The sequence below is a fragment of the Epinephelus moara genome, chromosome 6, assembly GCF_006386435.1.
Source record: "Epinephelus moara isolate mb chromosome 6, YSFRI_EMoa_1.0, whole genome shotgun sequence".
NCBI lineage: Eukaryota > Metazoa > Chordata > Actinopteri > Perciformes > Serranidae > Epinephelus > Epinephelus moara.
This window is the reverse complement of record NC_065511.1, coordinates 15,751,355-15,778,472: the sequence shown is the minus strand read 5'-3', so window position 1 is coordinate 15,778,472 and position 27,118 is coordinate 15,751,355. Positions and strand designations below refer to the sequence as shown.

At 42.0% G+C, this 27,118-nt stretch overlaps 2 protein-coding genes across 3 annotated transcripts; one reads left to right on the top strand and one right to left on the bottom strand.

Moving 5' to 3' along the window:
- The first annotated feature begins 40 nt into the window (after positions 1-40).
- mdh2 (malate dehydrogenase 2, NAD (mitochondrial)) lies at positions 41-1,622 on the top strand. Its single transcript, XM_050046078.1, has one exon. The coding sequence runs from the start codon at positions 167-169 to the stop codon at positions 1,178-1,180; it is 1,014 nt and encodes a 337-aa protein (XP_049902035.1). The 5' UTR covers positions 41-166; the 3' UTR covers positions 1,181-1,622.
- Positions 1,623-4,838: 3,216 nt separating this feature from the next.
- Positions 4,839-23,360, bottom strand: rspo3 (R-spondin 3). Of its 2 annotated transcripts, XM_050047768.1 has the most exons (7): positions 23,220-23,360; positions 22,430-23,112; positions 16,084-16,278; positions 15,420-15,563; positions 15,071-15,232; positions 14,739-14,924; positions 4,839-5,894 (listed from the first exon to the last, which is right to left on the bottom strand). In XM_050047768.1, the coding sequence occupies exons 2-7, from the start codon at positions 22,527-22,529 to the stop codon at positions 5,677-5,679; spliced, it is 1,005 nt and encodes a 334-aa protein (XP_049903725.1). In that variant the 5' UTR covers positions 22,530-23,112; positions 23,220-23,360; the 3' UTR covers positions 4,839-5,676. The 2 variants fall into 2 exon arrangements, with proteins under 2 accessions (XP_049903725.1, XP_049903726.1); XM_050047769.1 differs by having other exon boundaries at positions 15,086-15,232; positions 22,430-23,360.
- Between the last annotated feature and the right edge of the window lie 3,758 nt (positions 23,361-27,118).

The following is a 27,118-nucleotide window of genomic DNA, read 5'->3' as shown; positions in this document are numbered from 1 at the left end:
GCGCTGACGTAGTTTGACGTCGAATCGCACGGCCCTTATACTATACGCATGACAGAGTGCGTGTCTTCCTGTTCGCTCGTGGCTAGAGGACGTTGGTGTCACAGAGGAGAGGGGCTCTTTAAGCACTTTTATACCCACTAAAGCAAGAAAAGAAGTAACAGAGAAGATGTTTGCCCGTGCAGTGAGACCTACCGTGAGCCTGGCTCGGAGCCTGTCCACCTCGTCGCAGAACAACGCCAAGGTGGCGGTGCTGGGAGCGTCGGGCGGTATAGGCCAGCCGCTATCACTGCTCCTCAAGAATAGCCCTCTGGTGAGTCACCTCTCCCTGTATGATATCGCGCACACCCCCGGGGTGGCTGCAGACCTCAGCCACATCGAGACAAGAGCCCAGGTGACCGGCCACATGGGCCCCGATCAGCTGGATGCTGCTCTGCAGGGCTGCGAGGTCGTGGTTATCCCCGCCGGTGTACCCAGGAAACCCGGCATGACTCGTGATGATCTCTTCAACACCAACGCAACCATTGTCGCCACCTTGGCCGATGCCTGCGCCCGCAACTGCCCCGAGGCCATGATCTGCATCATTGCCAACCCTGTCAACTCCACCATCCCTATTACATCAGAGGTCATGAAGAAGCATGGCGTGTACAACCCCAACAAAGTGTTTGGTGTCACAACCCTGGACATTGTCAGAGCAAACGCCTTCGTTGCAGAGCTTAAAGGCCTTGACCCAGCTCGTGTCAACGTTCCAGTCATTGGAGGTCATGCTGGGAAGACCATCATCCCCCTCATTTCCCAGTGCACACCAAAAGTCGAGTTCCCTGCTGACCAGCTTGCAGCCCTGACTGGCAGGATCCAGGAGGCCGGCACAGAGGTGGTGAAAGCTAAGGCTGGAGCCGGATCTGCTACCCTCTCCATGGCTTATGCTGGTGCCCGCTTCACCTTCTCTGTCCTGGATGCCATGAATGGAAAGGAGGGTGTGGTGGAGTGCGGCTATGTCAGGTCAGAGGAGACAGAGTGCAAGTACTTCTCTACACCTCTTCTCCTGGGAAAGAACGGCATTGAGAAGAACCTTGGGCTGGGCAAGCTGTCCGCCTTTGAGGAGAAGCTGGTCGCTGACGCCATGGATGAGCTGAAGGGCTCCATCAAGAAGGGCGAGGATTTCGTGGCTAATATGAAGTGAACGGGGGGCATGTGGTCACTTGTAAACAAACAGCAGTTTTGATTGGTGATTTGTTCTGTCTTAACTTAAAAGGCATCTGGGCAAAGGTCAACATCTGTCACAGTGTTTCCCCTTTTGTTTCTGTTTTAGCAGTAGGGTCATCCTGAATCAGAAATCCTGGTTTTAACTAAGATCCTCTTTCCTGTGTATGTTTTCTCTAACCTGCCCAAACATGGCTTTACCTTGCACTTATGATTTGTGTACATACTGCACTGTGACTTATCTATATTTTTCAAATGTGAAATTTAAGCAAAAGTCATATTTTCATGTACAGTCTGTATTAATGGGGATTTCTCTGCTTGAATGATAAGGCGGAAATACTGTCATCATGCCTGTTGATGCACTGGATGTTATTGATGAGCAAAATACTCACTCCACCAATAAAAAAAGTTTAGCTTTGAAAGATGATTCTTTTTTTCTTGTATTTATACAAACATTATTCGGCTTGACTGTCTATACTGAGTGATGACCAAATGAAAAGCATCACTGCCATTTTTTTAATGAAACTAAGGAGATTAATCCAGATTATAGTTTATTTATTTTACACATCAATTGGGGTTCACTGACCAAGTTTATAGGCACTGAAATAGTTAAGTTATGGTTTGTCCAAATGCATACAACTTATTATTAGAGAAGTGATTCAAATAAAGTATACACTTGAATTAATCTAGATAGAAAATCTGTAATTTGAAGGTGAGTTGGAGCAACATAATGGTAGTTATAAGCTGCTTTGCAGAAAAATAGAATGGGGCATATTGTCCCCAACTAATAATCACTTTTAGGAATGTTGTCTTGAGTATTAAAGAGTGCTGGTAACTTATTTTTGTTAGAGTCAGGGAACAATTTATAGTAGTTATCAAGTGAAACACCTTCCTTGCTGCCATGAACAAAACCACTATTTATTGATGGCTCACCACAACAGTATTTGTTGTGACTTTAGTGACACTTACAGATTGATGTCAGTATCTACAAAAACTCTACAGGTATTACAGTATGTCAAGCCCTCTTAGGAATCAAACGTATCTGTTAATGTAGAATTCATTTCGTTTTGAACACCTCTTGTGATCTCGATGGGAGCTATAAACATTTGACTAAACATTTGATTTCTATACCTGATAATCCTCCTGGCACAAGAGGGAAAGAGAGGGAGAGAGGGCAAAGTGTGTCAGTGAAGTTACCTGCTCTCCATATAAAACACCAAGAAAATATTCACATCACTTTACAGTATCATGTGACACCATCTTTTACATAATCCAGATTAGAGTTGCCTTGTCTGACCTCTGTCTTCAGCTTTCCCCTCAACGCCCATTTATGACCCAGTGCTATCAGGTGCACTGTCTCATTAGAGGTCAGACAGCAAACAGATGCATGCACCTCCCTTGGTGCGTGTTTCCTGGTTGTCACCATGCTGGTTTGTTCCCTCTGTAACACTTTGTGCCCTAACAATTCACCCAGGAGAGGAGGAGGATATGTGTGTGGATTTTTTTTTTTAGTTTGTTTTTGCATGGTCAAAAAGCAGCATGTTAGCATGCTGATGTTAGCATTTAGCTCAAAAGTCCTGCTATGCCTTAGTACAGCCTTACAGACATGCTAGCATGGCTGCAGACAATTAGTGTGGCCTCTTGTTCAACTACAATTTCTGTATCACCTCATTGTTTTTTGAGGAGTGATGGATTTATAGAGGAAAACTGCTAAGAAATCTTTGGGTAAAAATTGATGACACACATTGAGGTGAACCTTATTTAATAACCTTAACGATTGCATCTGAAGCTGCTCAGTGTCATGCATGCTCATTTGACATTGACTGGCGTGAAGAGAGCAACTTATTTAATAATGGATGTTAGTGAGGAGAAATATCCTTAACTAATTTAATTATATCTACACTGACATGGGAATGCAACTTCAGAACAACTCAGACCAGTTGGGCAGCACGTTTTCTAATAACCAGTAAAACCAGTCACTCTCAAAGAGCTCTCTGAGGTGATTAATTCTTCCAGTCGGAAATGAAATGACTAATTTAAAGTCAGAGCTTTGCATGAGGACAGAAGAAGTTGATAATAAACGTGTGCTCATGGCTGAAATAGCAGCGCTGGGGTGTGGTTCCTCACATTGACCACTGTCTCTGGATTTAATTCTCTTTTCTGAATCTCTTGGTATGAAGGTGGATGAAGGACAACACAAGACAAAATGACAACAATCATGAACTGATAGCAAGAAAATAGATAGTAGGGAGAAAAGACACAGGCTTCACTGTTTGTTTATCAATCTCTTGACCTTCACATCTGAAGTCAACCCATAGCAGCATTTTGAAACACTGAGAATCTTATATAATCTGGAGTTAGGTAAACTTAGTAATTAATTAATAAGTAATTCCGATCAAAACTGAGTTATGATTGAAATTCTGAAATTCAACTTTTGAATATGTGTTCCTGGTTCCTGGTTCCCTCATGTCCTCTTTTAGAGAATGTAAAGTGTCAACTAAACATTAGCTAAACAGTAACTACAAAATCCAACCAAAACACAAGGCAAACTGCAGTAAATGTGCTCCGCATTTAATGTGCTTCGCTTTGGGATTCTATCAGGCCAAAGAAAATCACTCTAGGTGTACTAAAGTGAAAGGTGAATGTAAGAATGAGGATGATGCCAGCAACGCAATAATTGACAATGTAACAATGACCAAAGCAAGATGATGAAGGCGGTGATGATGATGTCAAGTTATCTTAATTTAGATAAAACCTGATGAAACAATGACATCTACAAAGTGAGACAAATACAAATCCGATCTAGTAAGAAATGAGAACAGTTTCCCTATTTAATAAGTGTTAAGTTTAAAGGAGCAGTGTAGAATATAAGGGAATCTGTTGGCAGAAGTGGAATACAATATTCATTATTGTGTTTTTATTAAGGTACGATCACCTGAAACTAAGAATTGTTGTGTTTTTGTTACCTTAGAATGAGCCATCTATGTCTACATAGGGAGTGTGTCCTCTTCCATGGCTCCCTTTATGTTCCTACAGTAGCCCAGAACTGACAAATCACACATTGGTTCTAGAGGAGGTCTTTCGTGTTTTTAAATTACCTGAAGGCCACCGTAGGAAGGGATAACAGGAGGGGGCACTCAGCTGGTTGCAATCTACAACCTCACCACCAGATGGCACCAATCCTTCACACTACACCTTTGACACATTTGGCTTGACAGTCAAAAAACTTAAAGCATCTGTCTCAGTTTCAGTGTTAGCATAGTTACTGCAGTTGACGTGTAGGACAGTGCAGCTCTCCCCTTTCTGTCCTGGAGCAGCCAGTAGGAAAGTCCTCTCTCTGAAGTGACCTGTAATTGGCCAAATTTCTTCTGTTGCAGGAGAATTACTTTTTAAAGACAGAGCCAGGAGGAGGTGCAGAAGTCTAGTCTTCTCTCATTACACCTGAATTACAATTTGCTTAAAGTTTATTAATGGATTTTTTGCCCAGTGATGCCAAAATAGAACTGCTTACCCCAGCTTTAATAGATGCACACAGCACATTGAGTTTCACTTTCCATTTGACTCTTGGAAAGTTTAAGCAAGTTCAAGTGGATTGCACAATAAAGCAGTTGGGTGAGAAAACAGAGAACAGACGCAGCTACAAACCCATTATAGTTTTATTTGACATACAGGTGCTTTTGGTTTAGTCAAGGAGCTTTACTGAGAGCACATATTCCATTTACACAAAAAGAAAAACCAATGGTAGATTAGATTTATCACTTATCTGGATAAAACTAGCTTTTGTCCAAGACATACAGAACACATGTTAATGGTTGTCAGTTTTCGACCACACTCCTTTGATTCACAGCATGCAGGTTCTCCTACATCTGGCAGCGATTATGAAGATGTCACAAGATGGCAATAGCAAACTCACTTTTATTTTTTCTTTACAAATTCTGCACCAAATAAAATAAAGTAAAGAGATCTAAAGAACAGGAACAACAATAATAAACAATTGTTCTACATAATGTTGCAAAATCTACATTCAAAAACCAAGACGCGCAGGGCCCCATTAAATAACCATATCAACAAGCACATAGTATAACGTCTTTGTCTTTGTCTCGCTGTCCGTCTGTCTGCCACACAGTCACAGACGTCTCTTACTTTGTTCTTCAGTCCCAACAGCAGTCTCAGCAGTGTCTCCTGCACTTTTCAACAGAGACACTCTCTCAGTGGTGGAAGTGAAGGAGCAGAGGCTACAGGGTAGAAAAAAAAGACTTTTTAAGTCCATAGTGGCCCAAGCCTTGTGGCTGAATATGCCCCATCCCGCTTGTGCATAAACATTATATTCAAATCATACAGGTAGCAGCAACACCCCTGCAGAGAGGGGTCGAGGGGGTTGAACAGTGGGTGAGGATGGGGAGGTTTTGGAGGAGGAAGAATAGGATGATAACAGGTGGAGGGCAGGGAGGCTCTAGACTTTGCCTGTCCAGAGCACTACTGTACAAGGCCATCTTGAGGGGAGACTGGGTCTGTGTCATGGCCTCTGCGATGCCTGTGCTCCGTTTTGTTCCTGTTATCAGAGTCTTCACGTTCACCTGTGTCCCTCTCCCGCTCCCTTTCTCTCTTCCTCTCCCGTCGCCCCTCTTGGTTCTCCTTATCTTTACGGTTGTTGCGATTTCTCTGCTCTCTTCGCTCGGTCTTCCTCCGTCCTCCTGGAATAATAAAAACATGAAATAAAGTTTAGTAAAGCAGGGTAGAGGGGGGAGCTCTCTATCTTCTCTCCATCAGTTTCAGGAGGTAGTGTTCAGATAAGATTTTCTTTTACTTTGCCTAATTGTCATGATCTTTTTAAACTGCTTGTCTTTATATTTCAGTGAGAATATTTGTAGCATATAATGAAAACAATCAGCCATACAAAATACTTAAAATGCAGGTATACATGTCAAATAGTACCAATTGGAATGCATTTGCCATGTATCCCTTTCAGCCCTCAGTCAATATTGTTTTTCTTAAGTGTTTTTATTCCTCTTTAGGTATGATAAAAAAAAAAAATGAAATTCATTTTTTAAATGTGCATTTTTCAAGGAGTTTTTCATGTGTCCACTCAGGTGGATAGCATGCATTAAATGCTGTGAAACTAGTCTGTTCACATTTTTCAAATAAATTGTAATACTGCTCAATGCCATGGAAAAGGGCTGAACTTTGCTGCTGACTCCTAAGCTTCTCCCCTCTCTCTTTCTACTCATCCCTTCTGTACCCCCCCCATTCAACTCATTCCTCTTCACTCCTCAGCCCCCCTCCCACCTCCTCCTGTTGAACTACATCATTTTTCCAATTAACATTTTCCGCAAAAGTAACAAAAATATTGTCAAAATATGGTTTCTGTTACAAAAAAATACCTTCTACTACCATAAATCAATTAACAGCCAGAAAAGTCACTGCAAATAAAATATTTTCAAGAACAACTTAGTTGCAGTAATACTATTAATTGTAGTTGAAATATAGCCAGAGATGCATGATGCACAGTTTCGTGGACAGATGATTGATTACAATTTCCTCACAATATATATCAGTATTTGGAAAATTTAACAACTGTATTACTCCGAGATGTTACTTAATTTTTCCAGACTTTATTTACCAACCAGAGTCTCCTATTATGGAAAAGATATTCTTGAGGGCACAGTTGCATTCTGTCGGCCATCTTGGTTTTGAGAGATTTGTGTTGCACTGACAACACCTGGCCAGTGGGTGGCAGTGTATGACAATACGCACAAGGGTCCACTGTAGTGACTTCAGTGCAACTACAGCATCAAAACACATGCACATACAAGAAAAGTGGATATCTCCTCACAGTCTGCAAGCTGTCTGTTCTGTGTGTGCGCTAAAAAAAGTCCTAGTGTTCATTCACAGCAGGCATTTGTACTTGTGCACAGCACAAGGCAAAGGTCACAGATGTATAAGGAGAAAGGCAGTGGGAGCAAGAGAGAGGCTGACGAAAGCAACAATGGGAGAGGTGTATTTGTTTGGGCGCTGAGTTCAAATATCAGCAATCTATCTTCAGAATGGCTGCACCTTTAATTAGTCCATGCATCAGCCTGTAAGAAATGAAAACCACTATATTTAAAAAATCCCTTTAAGTAAAGATGGCAAGACTTCTTGAGTGAGAGTGAACACACTACAAACACATTACAGGGTGCAGTTCTCCTATTGAGTACAACACTGGTTATTGCAATGCTCTATATTCCCCACTAGATGCCAGTCTTTAACCACAGATAGCAGCCCTCTCCCTGTGATGAGCAGACCTTTGTCCAAAATAGAAAACCTTTAAATAAACCCTCAATTTATCTGCTCTTGCAACACCATCTCATAAACAAAACCAAGAGTTATGGAATGCTGAAGGTTTATCTCTGCTCGAGCTACAGTTATTAATGATAATAACAAGATCCACCCCCAGGGAGGTTGGAGACAGGACCTGCAAGTGAAAGCAATGGAGGCCCTTTCCTGTTGTTGTACTGCTGCTGTTCATGTGTGAGTGGAACGGAGCAGCACGGCCCTGCCTGGCTGGTTGGCTGGCCAGTCGGGGATTGTGAAACTGCTGAAGTAGGCAGTAGGCACAGACACAGGGAGAGAGAGAAAGAGAGATAAAGGGAGAGAGAGAAAGAGATCTCTCTGTCTCTCTTCTGTCCGCTCCATGTTCGGCCCCCTACATGCATCCTCTGCCTCTCTGTCTGTTCATTAATCAAGCCAGGGCTCTGGTTGGAACATTGGCCATGTCTGAACCACACATCCTGGGATAGCGATGCCGAGCTCTACCTGTCTACTGTGTTTAATCTTTTTATAGAAATACTGAAAGAACAGGACAGGAGACGGACTTTTGCATGTGTGAACATATGCACAGAGATGTTCACATAGTTCAATCGCAAGACAGTGAGAAGTGAGTAAAAAAGAAAAGATCATGAAGATAGGTGGGTGCATGGATGGATGGATGGATGGATGGATGGATGGACAGATGGAGTAATCTGGTGCACTGACTCATTCGGGGTCTGCCCCCCGTCCTCTATAAACACAGGAAGTCCCCTTCACTCTCATTGTTTTCTCTGTCCTGACACCATTTACAACTATTTACAAGTTCAGTGGATTAGTCATACTGTAGCCCCCGTGCTTTTGTCGAGCCAGAGGAGAAACCTAATCCATGCCAGTGTTGAGATGATTAGGAGAGTGTTTATCAAACTGACCTGCGTTTGGTTAGTTGGAACAGTTTCTGATGGGCTTGTTGTAAACTGTGTAATGACATGTCTGTAATGGTCCCCAAATGACACCTTTGGAGGTTTTGGAACATTTTCAGCAGACATTTAGCACATTTTCCAAAGCCAGGTTTTAATGAATAATGTCTGACTGGCAGTGAGTGAGAACTAGTTTTGGGAACAACACACAAAAGTCTTCCATCTTTTTAAGTAGAACCGTTACATGTGGCGACATAGCTTTATTTAAATGCAAAAGTTATAATATGCTGGATGTGAAACGCACTTCACAAAAATATGCTTAATACATTTTTGGTACTTAAACTTAAAAATACGGCAGATACTGGATTTTTTTGTTCATATTTAGGTCATTGTACAGTCTGTACCCAGTGTTTGATTTTAGTTAATTGTAGGTATAATCTTTATAAACAGATTGTGAACATGTACGCAGAATATTTTGGCAATGAGAAAAGATTTTGGTGTTCTATTTTCCATTTATAGTCTGTTTGTTGCCCGTTTGTAGTCCGAGTAGTATTGACTAATTATGTTTGAACGGCAGTTAAGCAGTCCGTGTGGAAAGATGGAACAAATTGGCTGAAATGCAGAACCCATTGACTATCGTCTGACGTTTAGCTTTATGTTGGTTTTTTAATTCATTTATAGAGGTTAGCCAAAATGACCGGCGCATGGAAGAGGAAGTCTTGGCTTAGATATTCGCTGGCTACCTGAATCAGCCCTTGCCCCCAGAGGCTGGCAGACCATAGCCAATGGGTTCATACTGTGTTACTTCAAAAGTCACAGAAAAGTTGTACCAAACAAGATATGTGAACAATGCTTACCAAGTGAAATTATTGTGTTTGGACTTTTTAATGGATGTTGCATAGGCTTCGTATTGGTACAATTAAACCATTCTTAATGCAGTAGAAGGGAAACAATGCAACGTCCCTTGGAAAAATAGTCTGACATTTTGGGGCAGACATTTAATTGCTTTCTAGACAAAAGTTAAATGAGAAAATTGCTAACACTCTCCTGTCTGCCTGTTTAGTATTGACCTGGACCCAAGAGGGGATTGGCTTAGCTGTGCATAAAGACTGAAAGCAAGGGGAAACTGACAGCATTGTTCTATTTAAAGTTAAACAGTCCACCTACCAACACACAATTAAATAGCCTGTAAGTATTTCTCTGAACTCAGCAGCCGGATACAGTGACTTCAAATGTCTCTACCAAGCCCCCAGGAACAGCGCTGAGCTTTTAAGCCAATTTTATATAGTGGCTGATTATGAAATTAGAACATCTCTTCCATCACATGACACCATGAGGGCCAAAAAGCACTTTTTCCATAAACTTACAATGTGAAAGGGACATCTGTAAAACAGTGGACACATTTTTTGAGTGCCGAAACCCCCACAAAATGACTCATTTCCCGTTCAGGATTTGATCCATTCAGTCCGATAACATTTCAAAAGTCTAGAGGAGCCGCATGATTAAATAATTATTATCCCCATTCAAGATAGTGGAGGGCTAAACCAGAAGTCTCTTGTGCACTTGCTCCATGGACCCCACGATGTGGAAGATCTGAGTAAATTCAAACTGCGTAAATAGTGCTTTTTTTTTTAGTTTCATGTGCCACTGAACAACATCCATAGGAATGGACGGAGCCCTGCCTCCAACACTGTATCCTGTTCTCTTTATACATCCATGGTCTCCATTGGTTGCCTGGAAATAGCTACAGCGAGTAACTCCCCGTAAATCCACAAAATGTGGATTTTATGTTTTTGTTTGTGTTTAGATTAAGCAATAGACATACAATGTTTAATGAGTGAGCTTTAGAAATCCTAGTAGGCAGATTTTCAAACACTAGAAAGAGCCAGGCTAACTCATTCCACCTGTTTCTCATTTTTATGCTAAGCTAAGCTAAGCTAAGCTAACAGTCTTGTGGCTTTGGCCCAGTACTTCATAGACAGATGTGATCGTGGAATAAATCTTTCCATCTAATTCTTGCCAAGATCACAAACAAACATATTTGCCGAAATGTCAGACTTCCTTTCGTGTTGTTTCAGATGCTTTAACTGTCACAACTGTGACACTACTGACACATTAATTCAACACCAAGCTCTTTAGCACTGTCTATTTTGTTTTTTAGCAATAGCTCATAAAAGTGATTACAAATACACAACACAGATAATGGTGTAATGTAAGAGAGCACTTGTAAATCTCTGTGGTCACTCTTCAGCATGTATTTATTGTGATCAACACAGTAAAAATATTGACACTCATTTCGAATTATAGTAAATCTGGATCCAATCAAAGACTATAACTTCTCTTACGTTCCACATATAATCGATGCCACATTCAGTCCACAGATGACAAGTATTTGCCATCAGTGCCGTCAGTGAAGAACATTTGCTATCATTTCTAGTTAGCAAGAAAGAAAATATTAAGAAATGTGTTGTTGTTTTAGTCCTGTGTGTTTTCCCTAAAAGCCGTGCCTGCACTGTGTAAACACAGCCACTAGTGTGGATCTGCTGAATTGTCCATGGCTGTAATGTGACTTCTAGAAATCTGTTGCAGGGCATTAACAAAGGATAGGAGACAGTAAACTGTACTGAGAGCACAGAGAGGGGCTTTACTGGGTGGGACACTGCACACTGTGTGTATATGTGTGTGTGTGCGCTGGCACAATGAGTGAGTGAGCACACCGGTGAAAAAGAGAGAAAGAGAGCGATGGGATAAGGAACAACTAAAGAAAAAGTAAAGAACAAGGTGAGAGAAGGAAACAGAAAGAGATCAAATGAGAGAGAGCGGAGGGGCACTGAGGGTAAGGGGAGGTATGTGTGTGTGTGTGTGCACGTGTGTGTGCGGTTGGAGGAGCACTGTGTGTTTTATGATGGCACATCCTCCGTGGCAGGCGTTCTGTCGTCCGGGGAGCTTTTGGCGGGAGCCAGGCTGGGATTAAAGGCTATGGGCTGTCCCACAAGTGGAATGCCTGCCGCATGGCCGCCAGGATGTCATGAGGGGGGTTCTGGGTGTGCCAGTGTGTGTGTGTGTGTGTGTGTGTGTGTGTGTGTGTGTGTGTATCAGTCCCCCCGTCCTCACTGACTGGTTGATAATAGCTTGCTTAACTGTATGTTTCTCAGTGCGTAATAGGCCTAAGTGAGTGTGTGTGTGTGTGTGTGTGTGTGTGTGTATGTGCGTGTGTGTGGGAGTTAAAGGGTGCTAAGGTTTGCAGAGGGCACGCGGTCTATCCGGCTACAGAGATAGAGAGGTGAACAGCAAGGACAAATTAGCCAGCATTAACTTGAGAGAGACGGCAGCCCGGATGAGGATGTGTGTGTAAACATTCACAATCTCTAGCCATGGATAACTGAGGAACAGAGCCAAGTTTCTCTAAGCCTGAATATATCAGCATATTTCCTAAAGTTTTACAACTTTTCTGACGTGATATCTGTAATTTAAAACATTGTTTTAATCAGCAGATTTTGCAATGCTTCTGTAGAACTGGAGGCGGTGATACTAGAGTCTTAAGAGGACACAGGAACAGTTGGGAAATGTGCTTTCCTGTCACGAGTATATGACACGTTTTACACCAATCTCACATCTGTGCATTAAATATGAAACTGCAACCCTCAAACTTTTGATGAACTGAAGTATAGGGGGAGCGTGCTGAATAATAGCAAAACATCTGTTTACAAACTCTCACACTACTCGCGCAGTGTAATCCAACTCTCATTTATCCAGTCATACGCTGAGTACTTCCAAATCACATGCATTTTTGCTGAAACATTAATATTTAAAACTCTTTCGCATGAATAGTGTCATGCATGGTTGAGTAGCGTGGTTGGCAAAGTGCGTGTGTTTGAACTCTGTTCAATGAAATGCACAAGTGTTCAAACGCACGCACTTGCCCAGCTGCTACGTGTATGCGGAAATGTTTCAAATAGTAATGTTTTAGCAAAAATGCATGTGTTAGGAAAGTACTGAGCGTACGACTGCATAAATGAGATTCAGATTGCACTGCATGAGTTGTGTGGGAGATTAGTTTTGCTGTTGTTTAACACTGACATTCTTAATTTCAATTTCAGAATTTCCTCAGTTTTTTGATTCTTTGAGGCATGTGAGAAAAGCAATGTTTTCTTCACTTATTCAACATTACACGGGTGAAGTAATCCCTTGAGAAAGTTCACCTACCAGCACCTAAAAAAGTTTTAGCTTGAAGCAGAGAAAAGAACAACTTGACATTTTTTTGTTTGTATATGGACTAAACAAAAGATAGATGTTAGTTAGTGAGTTTTTAAGCTGCTGGTTAGGTAGATTTTTCAAATTTTGTAGAGGCAGGCTAGCTATTTGCCCCTCTTCAAGTCTTTATGCTAAGCTAAGCTAATCACCTGCTGGCACAAGCTTCATATTCAATATACACACATGAGGGTGGTATTGATCTTATCATCTTGTTGGCAAGAATGCAGCTATTCTGCAAAATGTCAAAGTAAACTTCCTTTAAGAAAAGATGACCTACTGAGTTAAGAGCAAACAGATGAAATGAGTAAATACTTAGTGGACTCATGTGGAGGAGTAAAATGATGTAGTGATGAGAAGAGGAAAGGCAGGACAGAGAGGGAGGAGGAGGAGGCAAAAGGAGAAAGTGCAAAAGAGGAGGAAAGGAAAAGGAGGAGGAGGATGTATCAGTGTCTGAGGGCTGCTGGAGGATTACCGGGGGCTCTCTGAGGTCGGACCACTGACCCCCTAGCGTGTGCAGAACGTAAACATAGAGGAGATGACGCGCCGAAGCAGATAATTAGCTCTCATTCACTGCGGATGCTCTTGGAGGGAGGGCAACTGGGTAATCACAAGCAGGGGCAATGTCGGTAAACTGTAGTGTGTGAGTGCGTGTACACACAGCTTTCTGTTGCTTTCCCTTTCTTTCTTTCTTTCTTTCTTTCTTTCTTTCTTTCTTTCTTTCTTTCTTCAATTCACCTCCCTTCTCTCTGTACGCCCTCCTTTCACCAGCCTCAGGCTAGATCAACAGAGCCGTTGACTCCACACTAAAGTCTCGGCCCCGACCCGACTGACTGGGAGCGCCAACAGGGAGCTTATATGGGGGTCTGTGTTTTCTTTGGTGTGGTAGGGAGTGTGTGTGTGTGTGCGTGTGTGGAGCGGACGAGGATGGGGGAATGGATCAGTAGAGAGATACAGATAGAAAGTGAGAGAGAGAGGGATAGCTGGGGTGACAGAGGGCACATTTCACAGTCTGACTTACAAATCACGTCGACCCAGTTGACTCTCTTCACAAATTACCACCAAGAGCAATGGCTGTGTAGTTATTTTAGTAGGACAAAGATGGTATGTGTGCATGTGCGTGTGTTTGGTGTGCACAAGCAAGTGTGCAAGTGCAAATTTGTGCATTTGTCTGAAAGAGAGGGTGTATCTGTATCTGGATATTTGTGTGCATGTGCTGGTTTGCGTGTGTGCTTGTGCTTGTGCTTGTGCGTGTGTGTGTGTGTGTGTGTGTGTGTGTGTGTGTGTGTGTGTGTGTATTGGCTGGCAGCTGTGGGGATAAACCAATACTGATCCCCTGGTCGCCGCGTGCCTCCCAGGGGGAGGATGTTGATGTTGAGCTGGCTGTTTCTGCTCCAGTGTCAACTGCTTTTTTGCTGCATCACAAACACACACACACACACACACACACACACACACACACACACACACTCTGTTTGTTCTGTAAGTGTGAGGCCCCAGGGGGCTGGATCTCAGCCTCCTAGCCTGTCTGCGATCTGTCATTTAACACTACAGAGCCCAGGCTAAAAAACAACCAGCCGTAGCCGCCAACCAGCTTAGTAACCACACACATGTAGCACACACATTACACAAAGTGGTCATAAATGCGCCACGGCATTGAGATTTCTAAAGAGACGAGCCCGTCTGAAAGCAGTTTTCACTCTCTTCATTAGAAATGATCACGCTATTCCCTGTTTACTAGGAGCAGGGAAAGCGGTTTTACTGTTTAAAAATCCAAAGAGGTCTCGCGGGAGAACACACAACATACCCATTGCAACATCACACATGTGTGTTCCCCCCACTGTCCTCACTCTAACCACAATGGCAGTCCTCTGAGTAAACAGTCGTAGTCCTGAGCGGAAGACCGACTAGCTCTGATTGTACAAGCTGAAGAAGCAAGGTCTGGAATTCACAGAAATCGTGCCATGTGTAACAAATACAATGTTGGCAGTGAGTGTGACGGGTCAACAGCATCTACAACAGACGATGTCTAGAATGTGACCATAAAAAAAAAATCTGTGACTTAAAAATAGTTTTCTTTACCTGGACATTTCCTCCTCTTGACCAGGCACTCTTTGATTTCTGAGATCTCAGGGCAGGGATTGCCAAAGGGTGATGGGTACTGGAGGACCTGCCGTGTGCGGGTCTCCTGCCCCCGCTTGAACCCACAGGTTCTACCGGACCTGGAGCAGGGGCTCCACTCGCTCCACTCACCCACCTCGCAGTGCACTGTTGGAGGGAAAATTGAGAAAATGAAGTGAGGATGAGAAAGTGTTCGGCCATTCTTCATCAAGGGCCAAAAGCGTGGCATGGGCCCCTGCCAACATGACAGGCATCTTAGGTGTTGTGTATTTTTTTATCAGACACACACGTACACACACTGGGCAGACCTTGCGGTGTGCACTCCATGAGTTTGTCATTGGGCTCATAGTTGTCTGGACAGACATGGTGGCACCTCCCGCTGAGCTGGTACAGGCCTGGCCGGCACCGCGTACATGTTTCACCGTTCACACACGACTCACACTCTGCGGGGCACCCTGCAAAGACAAAAGCACAGTTGTGTATCTTTGAATATATAGTGGCCAAATTTAACTCATAAACAGTTTTCATGTGTGCTTCATTCCAAAGTCAATGTAGGATAAATACAATGTAAATAGAGCTAAATGAAGGGCAAGCCCTATATTTAATCTCTGTCCCTGAATACTGTGAACTCTAAACACTCACTGGGAACACACTCCCTCTGTGTGTCGCTGCGGACAAGCCCCTCAGGACAGTTCTCCTGGCATTTGCCCAGGTGAAGGTAGAATCCTGCTCGGCAGCGTGTGCAGAAGTTCTTGTTGAAGCAGGAGTCGCACTCCGACCTGCACTCTGACAGAAACACAGACCCACCGCCAGCGTTTATTTAAACTGTACAAGTTATCGTGTGTGTCCTGTGTGTTAAATATACAGGGTGTCAGTGTGTGTGTGTGTGCGTGCGTGTGTGTGTTTGTGTCTAACTGGGAATACGGTCAGGAATATAAGCCACTGCAGTCAGACTGATGTCTTACATGGTGGACATGGAGGATTTTAAGTAAAGCAACACTTGGTTCAATTTAGTGTCACCAAAAGGAAACACACTTAACAGGTATCAAGTTTTTCAGTTAAACGAACACATACTGTTCGTAAACATGATCCCATATTTCACAAGCAGGTCTTGAAGCTGTTGCTTGTAAAGAAGGAAGCACATATATTACACTGAATACTTATGCCCATCCACTCGGAGGACAATTAATTACAGTGACGTCTAGCTACTGATACCACACCTACAGATGTCGGTTAAATTAGGAACATGCATTGTCAGTAATGATTTCATCAATATTCTGCTTCACAAATACTCATCGTGGCTTACTCGTGCAGGTGTTTCTTTCTGGGGAGCGTGTGCCATAAAAGCCCGGAGGACAGGAAGTCATGCACACCCCGATCTGCTTCATCCCAATCCTCTCCAAATGCATGAAGAAGCGTGGCTTGCAGGACAGGCAGCCATTGTAGTCAGAGCAGGTCAGACAGCCACCCTGCTGGCACCCTGAGCTCACACCAGAGATCTCTGTTGACAGGAGCAGGTGCATGTATAAGTATAAATTTGACATGGTGTAGGATTACTTTTGGGGTGTTTTAAACTACAAGAGTAGAAGTTATCTTAATGGATATCTTGCTAAATAGAGCATCATTTTGGAGAGATTAAATGCTGGGCACTGTAAGGAGTAGTAATATCAGCCTCCCTCTTCAAAGTGTGTAGCAGGAATTCACCTTTCTGGTGTTGCCAATGACGGACACAATAACCTTCTGCTAGCGTCTCTGTAAGACTGTAATTTATTTAGACTAAAACATGTTTTTTTCAGCTAGCCAACAGTCAGCTATTAGTTAGCATCTGTTGCCCTAGTTTTTGCGGTGTCCTGCACCATTGGAACTACTTGGCCCTTGTCCCCTGTTCAACATGATGAATCAGTGAGTGAACTCACTCTGATTGGCAGTTCAGCTCAGTGCACAAGAAGAGAAACAGAAGTGTGGTGAGCAAACAAATAACTAAAGTCAGGAGGGCAAGAGACTGAGACAAACTTCTTACATGAGCTATGTTTTTTTTGGTAGGCACTGAGCTCTTTAGCAGAAACTGTTTATAATTTTTTGTGTCACTGTTCCCTTGCCCACAGTAAATATCCGCTGTTCTTTCAACATGTGGTTGTGCTGTTAATGTGCTATCTGGCTAACTAGCATCTTGAATCCATCCTAGCGGTTTTCCAGTATCCATTTTTGAATGATGAATACCGACTACTGCCGCCTGCTGGTATGGAGAGTTATTTCCTTTCACGCAGGCACATACCGTATATGCTAGGTGGATGTTGCTGTAGTCTTTGTGGTGCATTCAAGTGCAACCTTATGTCCAAGACACAGGGGACGTGAGGTGATGGAACAGTCTGTGTTTGTGTCTGGTGTGTCTGGTTCTTAAGACACCAGGTGATAAAATTCATTACCTTAACCCTGTCTTTTCATCCCATTCATACCAGCCTCTTAAACACATATTGCTGAATCCAGACTTTCAAACTTTTATTTTACAACCTAAAATAGCCCAGCGACAGAGAATAACACCCCATGTACCTGCAGCTGCTTGAAAACACTGGCTTTCAAAATAAGGTTCCTCCTTTTTTTTCAATAGGGCATCTTAGTCCACAACCAGTTTTGATTGACACTGAACTGTAGAGGATCGTTACCATATGGTATGCATATTATTTGTGCAAAGTACAATGGAATATTTCAGTTTTTGTTAATGGTTTAATGATCGTTTTTGGTTATGGCACTCTGCATAAACCAGGATCAGGCTGGATTTGTGGAAGTAATTTGGATTTATACACGTCAAACAGTGCAGTTTCAGTGCAGATGTCAGGTCAGGCTGGACTGGGGCACCACTGTGCATGCTACATCCATGACTCTACAATGCCAAAATCTAGTAGTAGTCAGAGCTGTATGATATCAGTGTATGTTACATCTCACCTATCACTACTCCAGGTAGGTAGTTAAAAAAAAAAGACTAAATACTTTATGAAACAAAGGGTACTTTATGTATCTATATACTGCACCAATCCTGCATGTTTCCGTGATACAAACTTAAAGGTCCAGTGTGTAGGATTTAGAGGGATGTATTGGCAGAAATGGAATATAATACGTATGTTTTCTTTAGTGTATAATCACCAAAAAAAAAAAAAAAAAATTGTTGTGGTTTTTTCTTTTTACCTTAGCATTAACCCTTTATATATTATACTTAAGGAGGGTCCTCAGCCACAGAGTATGCCATGTTGCACCGCTGTGTTTCTACAATAGGCCAGAATGGACAAACCAAACACTGGTACTAGTTACTACTTTTTGTGTCAGCCAGCATAGTCAGTAGCCCCTCCACAACGAGCCGAACAGTGTTGGTAAAAACCTGATTTTTAAACTGCCTTATTAAGTGTTTTAGCACTTTAATCACCTGTTCCATTTGTCTGAGAGAAGAAGAGACCTCTGCGGATAATTCAGCTCGTGGGAAAAATCTCCTGAACAGTTAACACTCAAGGAATTGTAAAGTTCACACTTGGTACATGGGGGAAATTTCAGTTGATTGCAATCTGCAATTCTCACCGCTAGATGCCACTAAATCACATATACTTCTCCTTAAGTTTTTTTTTTTAATTGAAATGTTTCAGTCAAGTATTTTGTCATGTTTTACAAGAATGAGGGCAAAGTGAAAACAGGAAGTCAACTGTATCATGACTGGCTATTATTTCACATGCATAAGTTCATCAAACATGACTAATCGCCTACTGTTTTAGCACAGTGCCAACGGCAGCTATTTATACCTTGTTTACAGTCCTGTTTATGTACATAAGTACTGTAGTGTTTAGTTTATGTTGATATATATTACAGTAGGGTTTTCATCCCCCTCTCGTCACTAATTTGTGGGATGATTCACCAGACTTTGTCTGCCATGGATGAAAGCTCTGGTTGAAGGTTTTCATCATTTTAATTGTATGTTGACAATTTGTCACAGACGGTTTTAATGTCTCCCGAGTTACAGCGAGTATATTTATCAAAAACTCCAACGATTATAAAAATTTATTGCTAAGAGCTAATTGTATTAAAGAAGACGAAATAAATTTGATGTGATGTCTTGCGGTCATGTTCCTGGAAAAGCTTGTATATCATCCTTTTCAGTATCTGATTGCACTTAGTGGACAAAAATAGTTACAAAGAGGGTTTGGGTGGTTGGATGGGGATGTATATATATATGATCTGAAAGAAAACCACCAGATAAACATGACAGGTTTCATGATGCTGGGGAGTTCAGAGAAGATGTTTTTAGCCTCTGGTCCTGATGTTTCAGTATAACCATTCTCATGAGGAAATGAGTTTAACTCACTCCTCTGTTAGAAATACAACTGTTAAATCCAGAAAGTGGTACATGGGCTTAAGAGAACAAGAAGGTCAACCCAGGGACAAGCACGTTATAGTCTACTTATATATAGGAGCAACACCTGTGACATAGAGTCAATATGTAGGCAATAGACATGAGAGAAGTTCCATATTTTACATACTTGTGCACCCATGCTGCATTGGTACTCCATTCCCAAAGGCATTGTTTGGAAAATGTTGCAGTAGTCACACATGGTAAGCAAATCAAAAGCAACCCCTGTAAGCTTCCAAGGAATTGGTTTTCCTCTCCAGCCTTGGCATCTCATGCCCCTGCTTGAAGCTGGCCCCTCTTCCTTCTCCTCTAAGTTCGGGGGGTTTAGCTGCCAGTTTACCATAGATCATAGATACTTTGTTTGAAATATCTCGACAATCTTTACAACGGCTGTCCATTTGCCCACATGTGTTCCTGCCAAGCTGCCCTGATTCACAGAAGTCTTAAGACACAAGAATTTGGCCTTGCCCTCGCACTTGCACCGACAAAACCTCAGTTGGACTTGCATAACATACCAACAAAGTCACATATGAATAAACACATTCAAATGCCTGCACACACACAAACAGATGGTTCGGGGAGAAAATAGAAATGCGCAACAAAATAGAAGTAACATAAAAAAAATCATTTTGCCTTAAGTTTTTTATTTGTACCTCTTTATAGGATTCCATCATGTGTCACACTTGATTTCCCCGACTTTGTAACAATATGTTTAGCTTTAAATCAAGACCTAAATCACCCCATCTTCATCTTGAGCTGATCTGATTATATAATATATATAATTTCCACTGTTAGCACCCAGGCACCCACATGCCTTTATTTTTGGATGCATCATCACGGACAGGAAGCTCAGAGCTTGGGTTCAGTCTCTGCGTGGTAATTTTGGCCAGTTGACTCATTGGTCATTGACTCCCAACTCACTCTTACCCCCTTCTGTCCCTCTGAAGTCTGTACTCATTCACCCCCTCACCCGCAAATCCCTCCATCCTCCTTGATATCTCTGGAAGTGTTAGATATCTGCATCCTTGGAGGAAGTTTGGATTCTTAGAAGCACTTGTCAATTAATGGGTACATAGTCAGTCTGGAGAGGCAGAGATTTACTCCTTACTGTAGAACGTGAATGAAACCTTCATCTTAGGTAGAAACGAATTAATGCGTTGGTGCTACTGTATGAGTATGCTGTATTATTAAATGTTTTATATTTTAAGTCCATTTTCACACAATTTTGGCATCTCTTTTTCATCAAAAACAAATTGAAACTATTTTCAAAAATTCATATTTCACAAAGAGAACATTATCAACACTGTTTTCAGACTCAGGGCATAATTCGAGAAAGCAGAGTGCTTTCAGTAGACCCTCCTGCTCCCCCTCTCTCACACTGTGCTGAGAGGCTCTTTAATACTGTTTAGGGGGAAATAAACATTTAAAAGGGAGAATGTGTGTGTCCTAACGCAGCGTAGGGTAGAAACAGACACTGCGGCATCTATGTATACTACATTAGTGCAACACAAACACAAATTTAAGACAGAGTAATCAAACTATTAACACAGTGGCACATGTTCATTGCATTTTATCATTAAAACTGGTACCTGATGTCATTATATGTGAGTTTGCTGGAGTTTAAATCAGATCTATAAAAGCTGTTTCCCCTGCTGAACAGCAAAAGTATCCACACTTTGTTCTTGAGGTTCGAACTAAACTACATTGAACAGAGCTGCCAAGAGCAAAGGTAACCCCAGGACCCCTTTAAAACTACACAGTAAACACACAGTTAACCCCAGATGCTGCTTTTGTTTTTTTTTTTTAAATTTCCACTTTGGTGGTCATGAGGGAAGAAACAACAAAACAGTCCTCACAGTCCGGACTGCAGCTCTGAGCTCTGTGATTCAATGTAAAGAGATGCACAGAGAAGTCTCAGCCCCAGGTGGCAGGGATAAAAACATCACTTCTAGGGTCTATTATTGTAGATCACACACAGTTTTCAGCCACGCTGGCAAGTGATACACGGAATATTCCAGTTGTCACTGCGCTTCTCTAACAGAATTAGTCACAGAGCACATCTGGAGACCCTCAGTGATAAAGTGTGCGTAGGAAGAATAGAACAATATACTTTATTGATACTTATTTCATGGTGTCATGGAAAAAGGCCGGCCATAGCTCTAGAGATTAGACATAATGTTGGACCTCGGGGGGATATATGGGAGATGAAGTACCATCAGACCTGAGAGTGTTTCAGTATGGAACATCTCTGGTGTTTCCATGGACCCTACTGGCAAATTTGCATTAACTCAGACTTTGAAGAGTAATAAGAACAAGATGGGACATGATTTCAAATCGTTATACTGCGTTTATTTTTCTGACTGGCATAAATGTGAATCCTACACTATGTGATCTTCCCTCAGGAATCCCAAAATGCGGCATTATAACATATGGAGATTCCTTGACTAAATATGGGAGCTAAAGCTGTGAATACCCATGTGAGCAGTGCTCAGGCCTGGCACCCAGGCAGCACACTCCGTGCCTGAAGTCTGCTGCTCTGACCGCTAGAGAGCGACGGGAACCAGGAGACTGTGCGCAAAGAGGAGCGGCTGCAGGCTTCAGGTGACAGGCAGAACAATTTATTCATCAAATAAAGATTAAAATGAAACACTGTAAAAGTGGACTAAAAATGGTGAAGCTACTAAAGTTATGATGGATGGACCACGCAGTCAATGAGTTCATAGACTGGAGCATGCGCTGGAATTTCACCAATCAATCGAAGAAAAAACAATTTTATGACAGCAATTTAATAAGCTGGATGCGCAATGCAGGAATTTCGAGTTGTGAGTGTGTAAATTAGTTTTAATATCCCAATTATCTTGAATTGCTTTATTAATCAGTAATAATCTGGGAAATCAGCACGATCACTCCTGCCAGCTGGCGAAAATTAGTTTTGATCTTATAGTTTTTAGTTAGAAAAGAAAAAAGATCAAAGATCAGCTGCAATATTAAAAGTACATCTACAAATACTCACATCTTGTCCAGTGTTCCCAGTTGTGCGCCTGTGTGGGATTGTTTAATGACCCACTGGTACAAATTAAGCAATTTACCACACTGAGCAAATAACACTGTGCCTGCCATTAATTAAGAATATTTAGAATAGACTGGATTTGCAGTTTTGTTAAAGCCAATAAATGCTAAATTAAAAAAGAGAAACAAAAAAAAGAATATACTTAGTGTGTACACACAAACACTGAGCAGCATCGCACTTTAATCTACTCACGTTTATGTTGCCGGTGCCTGGAGCTGCTGTGCTGCTGACAACCAGTGTAATCCATGCAGTGCAAGATGATCCAAACAAAGGAGATCAGTTGTAATTGCATAGTAGCCCAGAGATGAGACTCGTAAAGCCAATGTCAATGTTCACCAAGTCACTTATTGGATAAGATTCCGTTTTCTTCTCCCCAGACGGAGGCAGAGTGTGGAGGGTAGGTAATTCCTAGACACAACAGGACCCCCAGCTATGTGGTGATATGTGGTGATGGTAGTGCACGGTGGCCCAATGATGCCTGGGCCGCTTAGACTGTAACATCCTGGATATGATCTTCATATGTGCCAAGAAAGCCAGACTGAGTCAGGGATCCGTTATCCGTGCTGTGATAAAGAACATCCCTTCCAAAAAACAAAAAAACAAACACGCCAAAAAGCTCGATTCTCATCCGGTGCGCGCAGGAGGAAAGCAAATTCAATCATTAGTGTAGGTCAGAAAGAGGAATAGAACATTTTTTTTATGTTTAGCGTGACTCTCAGAAAGTTTGAGACATCATATCCATGTGCAGAACTCCAAATTGACCTTTCTCCTCCTCTCCCCGTCTGTCTCAGTGGAGATGCGCCGTGCGTCCCGGTGTGAGTTGATACCCTAATGTGCCAGGCGCGCTAAGGGTCTCGGCTTCATCTCAGCATCAGCTAAAGCACAAAAAGTAAAAAGCCACCACAGGACCGACACTAATTATAAAAGAAAAATCTGTAAGTTGAAGGTTTCGTAGCTCTTGTTGGCTGTAAAGCATACACACCTCCTGTCGCTCGCTGTCGGCAGCAGGCAACTGTACCAAAGTAAATCTCCGCAGTTTCAGCGCTTTTCTGCTTTGCGTGCAGGACCCATTCACTCCCCTCCTGCCGGCCGGCTGATGACTTCAGCCCTCTGCTGTCTCTCTGTCTCTTTCTCTCCCCCTATGAGCTCCAAAGTTTATTTAGAGGGCAAGCCCCCCCGCGTCAGAGAGAGAGGGAGGGAGAGGGAGAAAGAGGGCATACTTAAGTTATTTCAACGAGGGTTTAGAAATGTGGACTGTAGCTTCTCTGTGATTCCTGTCTGTGATTCCAGTGATGCTTTTACTGCGCATCTTTTAACATGAACTAAATGTGACTGAAATAAATTGACTCACCTGCATCAAAACTCATCTTTATCTTCATCTTAATCCTCTAAAAATGACAACAGTGTTATTTTGGACGTTTTTTGAAAATGGATTTCGGTATAATCACAGAGCCTTTGAAAAACGATTTTTAAATGTGGTTAAACACATTCTGGACACAGTCTCAGCAGCTAGATTACATCAGTGCTGAATGATAAAAGAGCTCCATTATGAGAGCAGATGTTAAATAAGATTTTGTGCCTTTAGATGTTTGACTTCTTTCCTTACAAATGTTAGTAATTTTTGTTCAAAGAGAGAGGTGACAGATCAGTTTTTAAAGTTGGTTCTTATTCTGACTGAGAATATTAATGATCCGTTTTGTCAATGTGAAATCACCGCAAACCAATTTTACACCAGCCTCATTGAAATATGGATTGTTTTCACATTTGTAAATGTTTCTAGAAATACCTATATTTATTTTCAATTATGACATTTGAGACTGACCAGCAAAATGCATTGTTTCGTGCACCGGGTAGCTTATAGGATTCTGTAGATGACGATATAAGTACAAGTTGGTGTAATTACTTACCATCCTCATGCACTATTTTTCCCTTTTAATTTCACACATGTTTGCAATGGTTTGCTGCGGAGGGAGAAAATCCCAAATCAGCCAAGGAAGCAGCAGCATCTCATCTTATTACCTCTAGAGGGAGTTAGTTCCATAAAAGCTTGAGGCACATTGTCATAACAGACAAGCATGGGTATCAGTGAGTTGTGGTAAACTGTTGCACTTGAACTTTTTCCCTGCTGAGTCCAAATGTGATGTTGTTTGTATTGTTATAATGCTATAATGACATATCAAAAGAAAAACAGCCACAAAAATGTGAAATATGTATCTTAAAATGAACGGTGGATTTAGGACTTGCATTTAAAGTATTTCAGAGCAAATAATGATACCTTGTCCCTCATCAATCATTGTTCCAGATCAATTGTCACCAGTGCCTCAGTCAGCAGGTTTAAGGGTTCTGGTGATAACTGGTCGCAAATGAAAAGACTTTGCTGGTTTTAGTCAATTGCGGCCTCTGGAGATTGGAGCAGAGCAATGTAAAGGGGGAGCTGAGGCCTCATTTGTCTAACTGGTGTGTTGATGTTTAGGGGGAACAGTATGCACGAGTCCAGTGCTTCTCCTCGCTGTGGCTTCTGGTCTTTCATCAGTCACTGTGCTGAGGAAAGCAATGCAAACACAGTGTGGGCTCTTTCTTTATGGGAATACTTCCTTGTTTGCCCTGTGCTAACTCAGAACCAGGACAGTGAGACATAACACAGATTGATACATTATTTTAAACCCTTTCACCTCCACTGGGGCAGACTGTTGGATCCCAGATTTACCCAGGGCATTAAAGTCAGGCATGGGACTATGTCAATGTAAAATGCCATGTCATTTTTAATAGATTTATATTTCAACAAAAGTGACTGTGATGTATTAGACAATGGCATTTAATATCATGTGTAAGTTAATGTATGTGTAATGAACTTGTTTTGCAAATAACAGGAAACATTGTAAAACATTATGATGAAATGTTATGAAAAATTATGAAATCTCCCTCCTCCCTCCTCCCTCCTCCCTCTCCTCCGTCCCGGCAGTTTGGTGTAAGGGGATGTTGAAGTATAATGCTCCTCTTTGTGTCCCTGTCTGAACTAGCCCCGCCATCCCCTGGGGGTAGGAGCATGTGTGTGTTTGTGTGTGTGTGTGTTGCATTGGGGTGCGCAAGGTTAAGGTCACTTGGTCAGTCCTTGTGACCGTCCAGTGAGAGAATCCGTCGACACCTGTAAATGAAGTCGGGCAGGTGCATAAACCCTCCTGACCAAGGATGGATGCACACTACAACTTTCTTTTTTAATAATCCCACATTTAGTCCTATTTTAGCCTTACTCTAATTTAGGCCTTGAACTGAGGGGGGCATGAGAGTGTATGGCATCATCCTTGCTGACATAAACTTTGGCACAAATTAAAGTTAACACTTTGAAGTTCCTCATGGAAAATTTAAAGCTGTATTAACAGATTTTTTTTTTTTTTTTGGCCACTCGGCCAAGCACACCAAACTGTAAAGACAACACTGCCATATAAGCGCCATATAAACTTTTTAAGGTATGTTCACAGCAAATGTGAGCATTTCACATAGTAAGATTATATAAAAAGTCAGGGGTGTGCATATTTGCACAAGATGAAATTTTGCAACTTGCACAAGAAGATTTGTGTGACGCTGTGTCATGAAAGCCTATCAGCATTGGGATCTAGTTGAGAAAGGGAGGATAAACTTATTGTTGCTGTCTGTGGGCACCTGGAGCTCTACGTCAGTACTGTACAGAACAAATAAGCAGAGGGCTCAGAGGTCAGTCAGCAAAGTTCTGAGTATATGTATTTCTAACTTTTATTGAGCTCCTTCTTCACAAAATGCTCCAGTAATTTAAGATGGTCTTTTATTGTGGAAAGTAAACAAAGCAGACAGTATGAAAAATGATAAAGAGTGTTGCCATCTTGGTTCATGTTGGTTCAGAACAGGGAGCCTCTGTGTTTACTGTGTTTACATCACTCGATTCCAGCTGTTGGTTTTACTTTACTGCAAAGCAGGTCAGCTGTTAGCCACCCTCTCCAGTTAGTTAGCCCAACCATTAGCACAGCTGTGAAGGGCGAATATTCACCAGTTGTAAAAAAAAAAATCGGGCCATATTCACGCAAATAATGTAACACGAAAATTCGCTTTGGGTTCAGTGTGAACTCACCATTGCACATTCATCAGACAACATAGAATGAATCCGCTTTTTACGTCTGAAACATCTTGACAAACATCTCCTCGCCATTGTTGAGATGCACCATTGTTCAGGACTTGGTTCAGATTAATCTGATCCTGTTTGATTTGGCGGTTGGAACCTATTGCGACCGCATGCCTTTGCTGACGTCGACCCCGGCAGGATTGGAACTAATTTGGAATACCGTTTCTGGCCATCAGACATATTTAAGTCAATATTTTTTTTAACTCTGTTTTATTCTCCACCAACTCCTGAAGAGGTACATCCAACTCTCTAGCTACTAAATGCTCAGCAATGTTCACTAACTTGTTGTTAATTTCACCTGTCTCTCCTTTGGTGCTGGTAGGTGTGTGCAGTTGGTAGTAAAATGTTTGTGCAATTTTTATGCAAGCGGGTCCCCGTTTTGTTCAACATGTTTGTTAGACCTCAAGAATACACACAAGGCAATTTGGTGAATAATAATGAATGAAAACATAACTTGGTTTGTGTACAAGGAACCTCCTACAAGGAAATATCAGGGCTTGAGAGAGTTCAAAGTGTACCAGAAGCTAATTCCACTTATCATTCCCCAGTTTAAGCTACAATCATAGGCTTTAATCACAGGCTCATATCATTCAGCTAAGCAGATGTCCACTTTGTTATATTCATATGACATTGCACAAATCCATTTACCTCGACCTTATCAAGAAAATGATGCTCTTAATCCTCAGACACATCAGAGTAGCAAACATACCACTACACCGCAAAGCTTA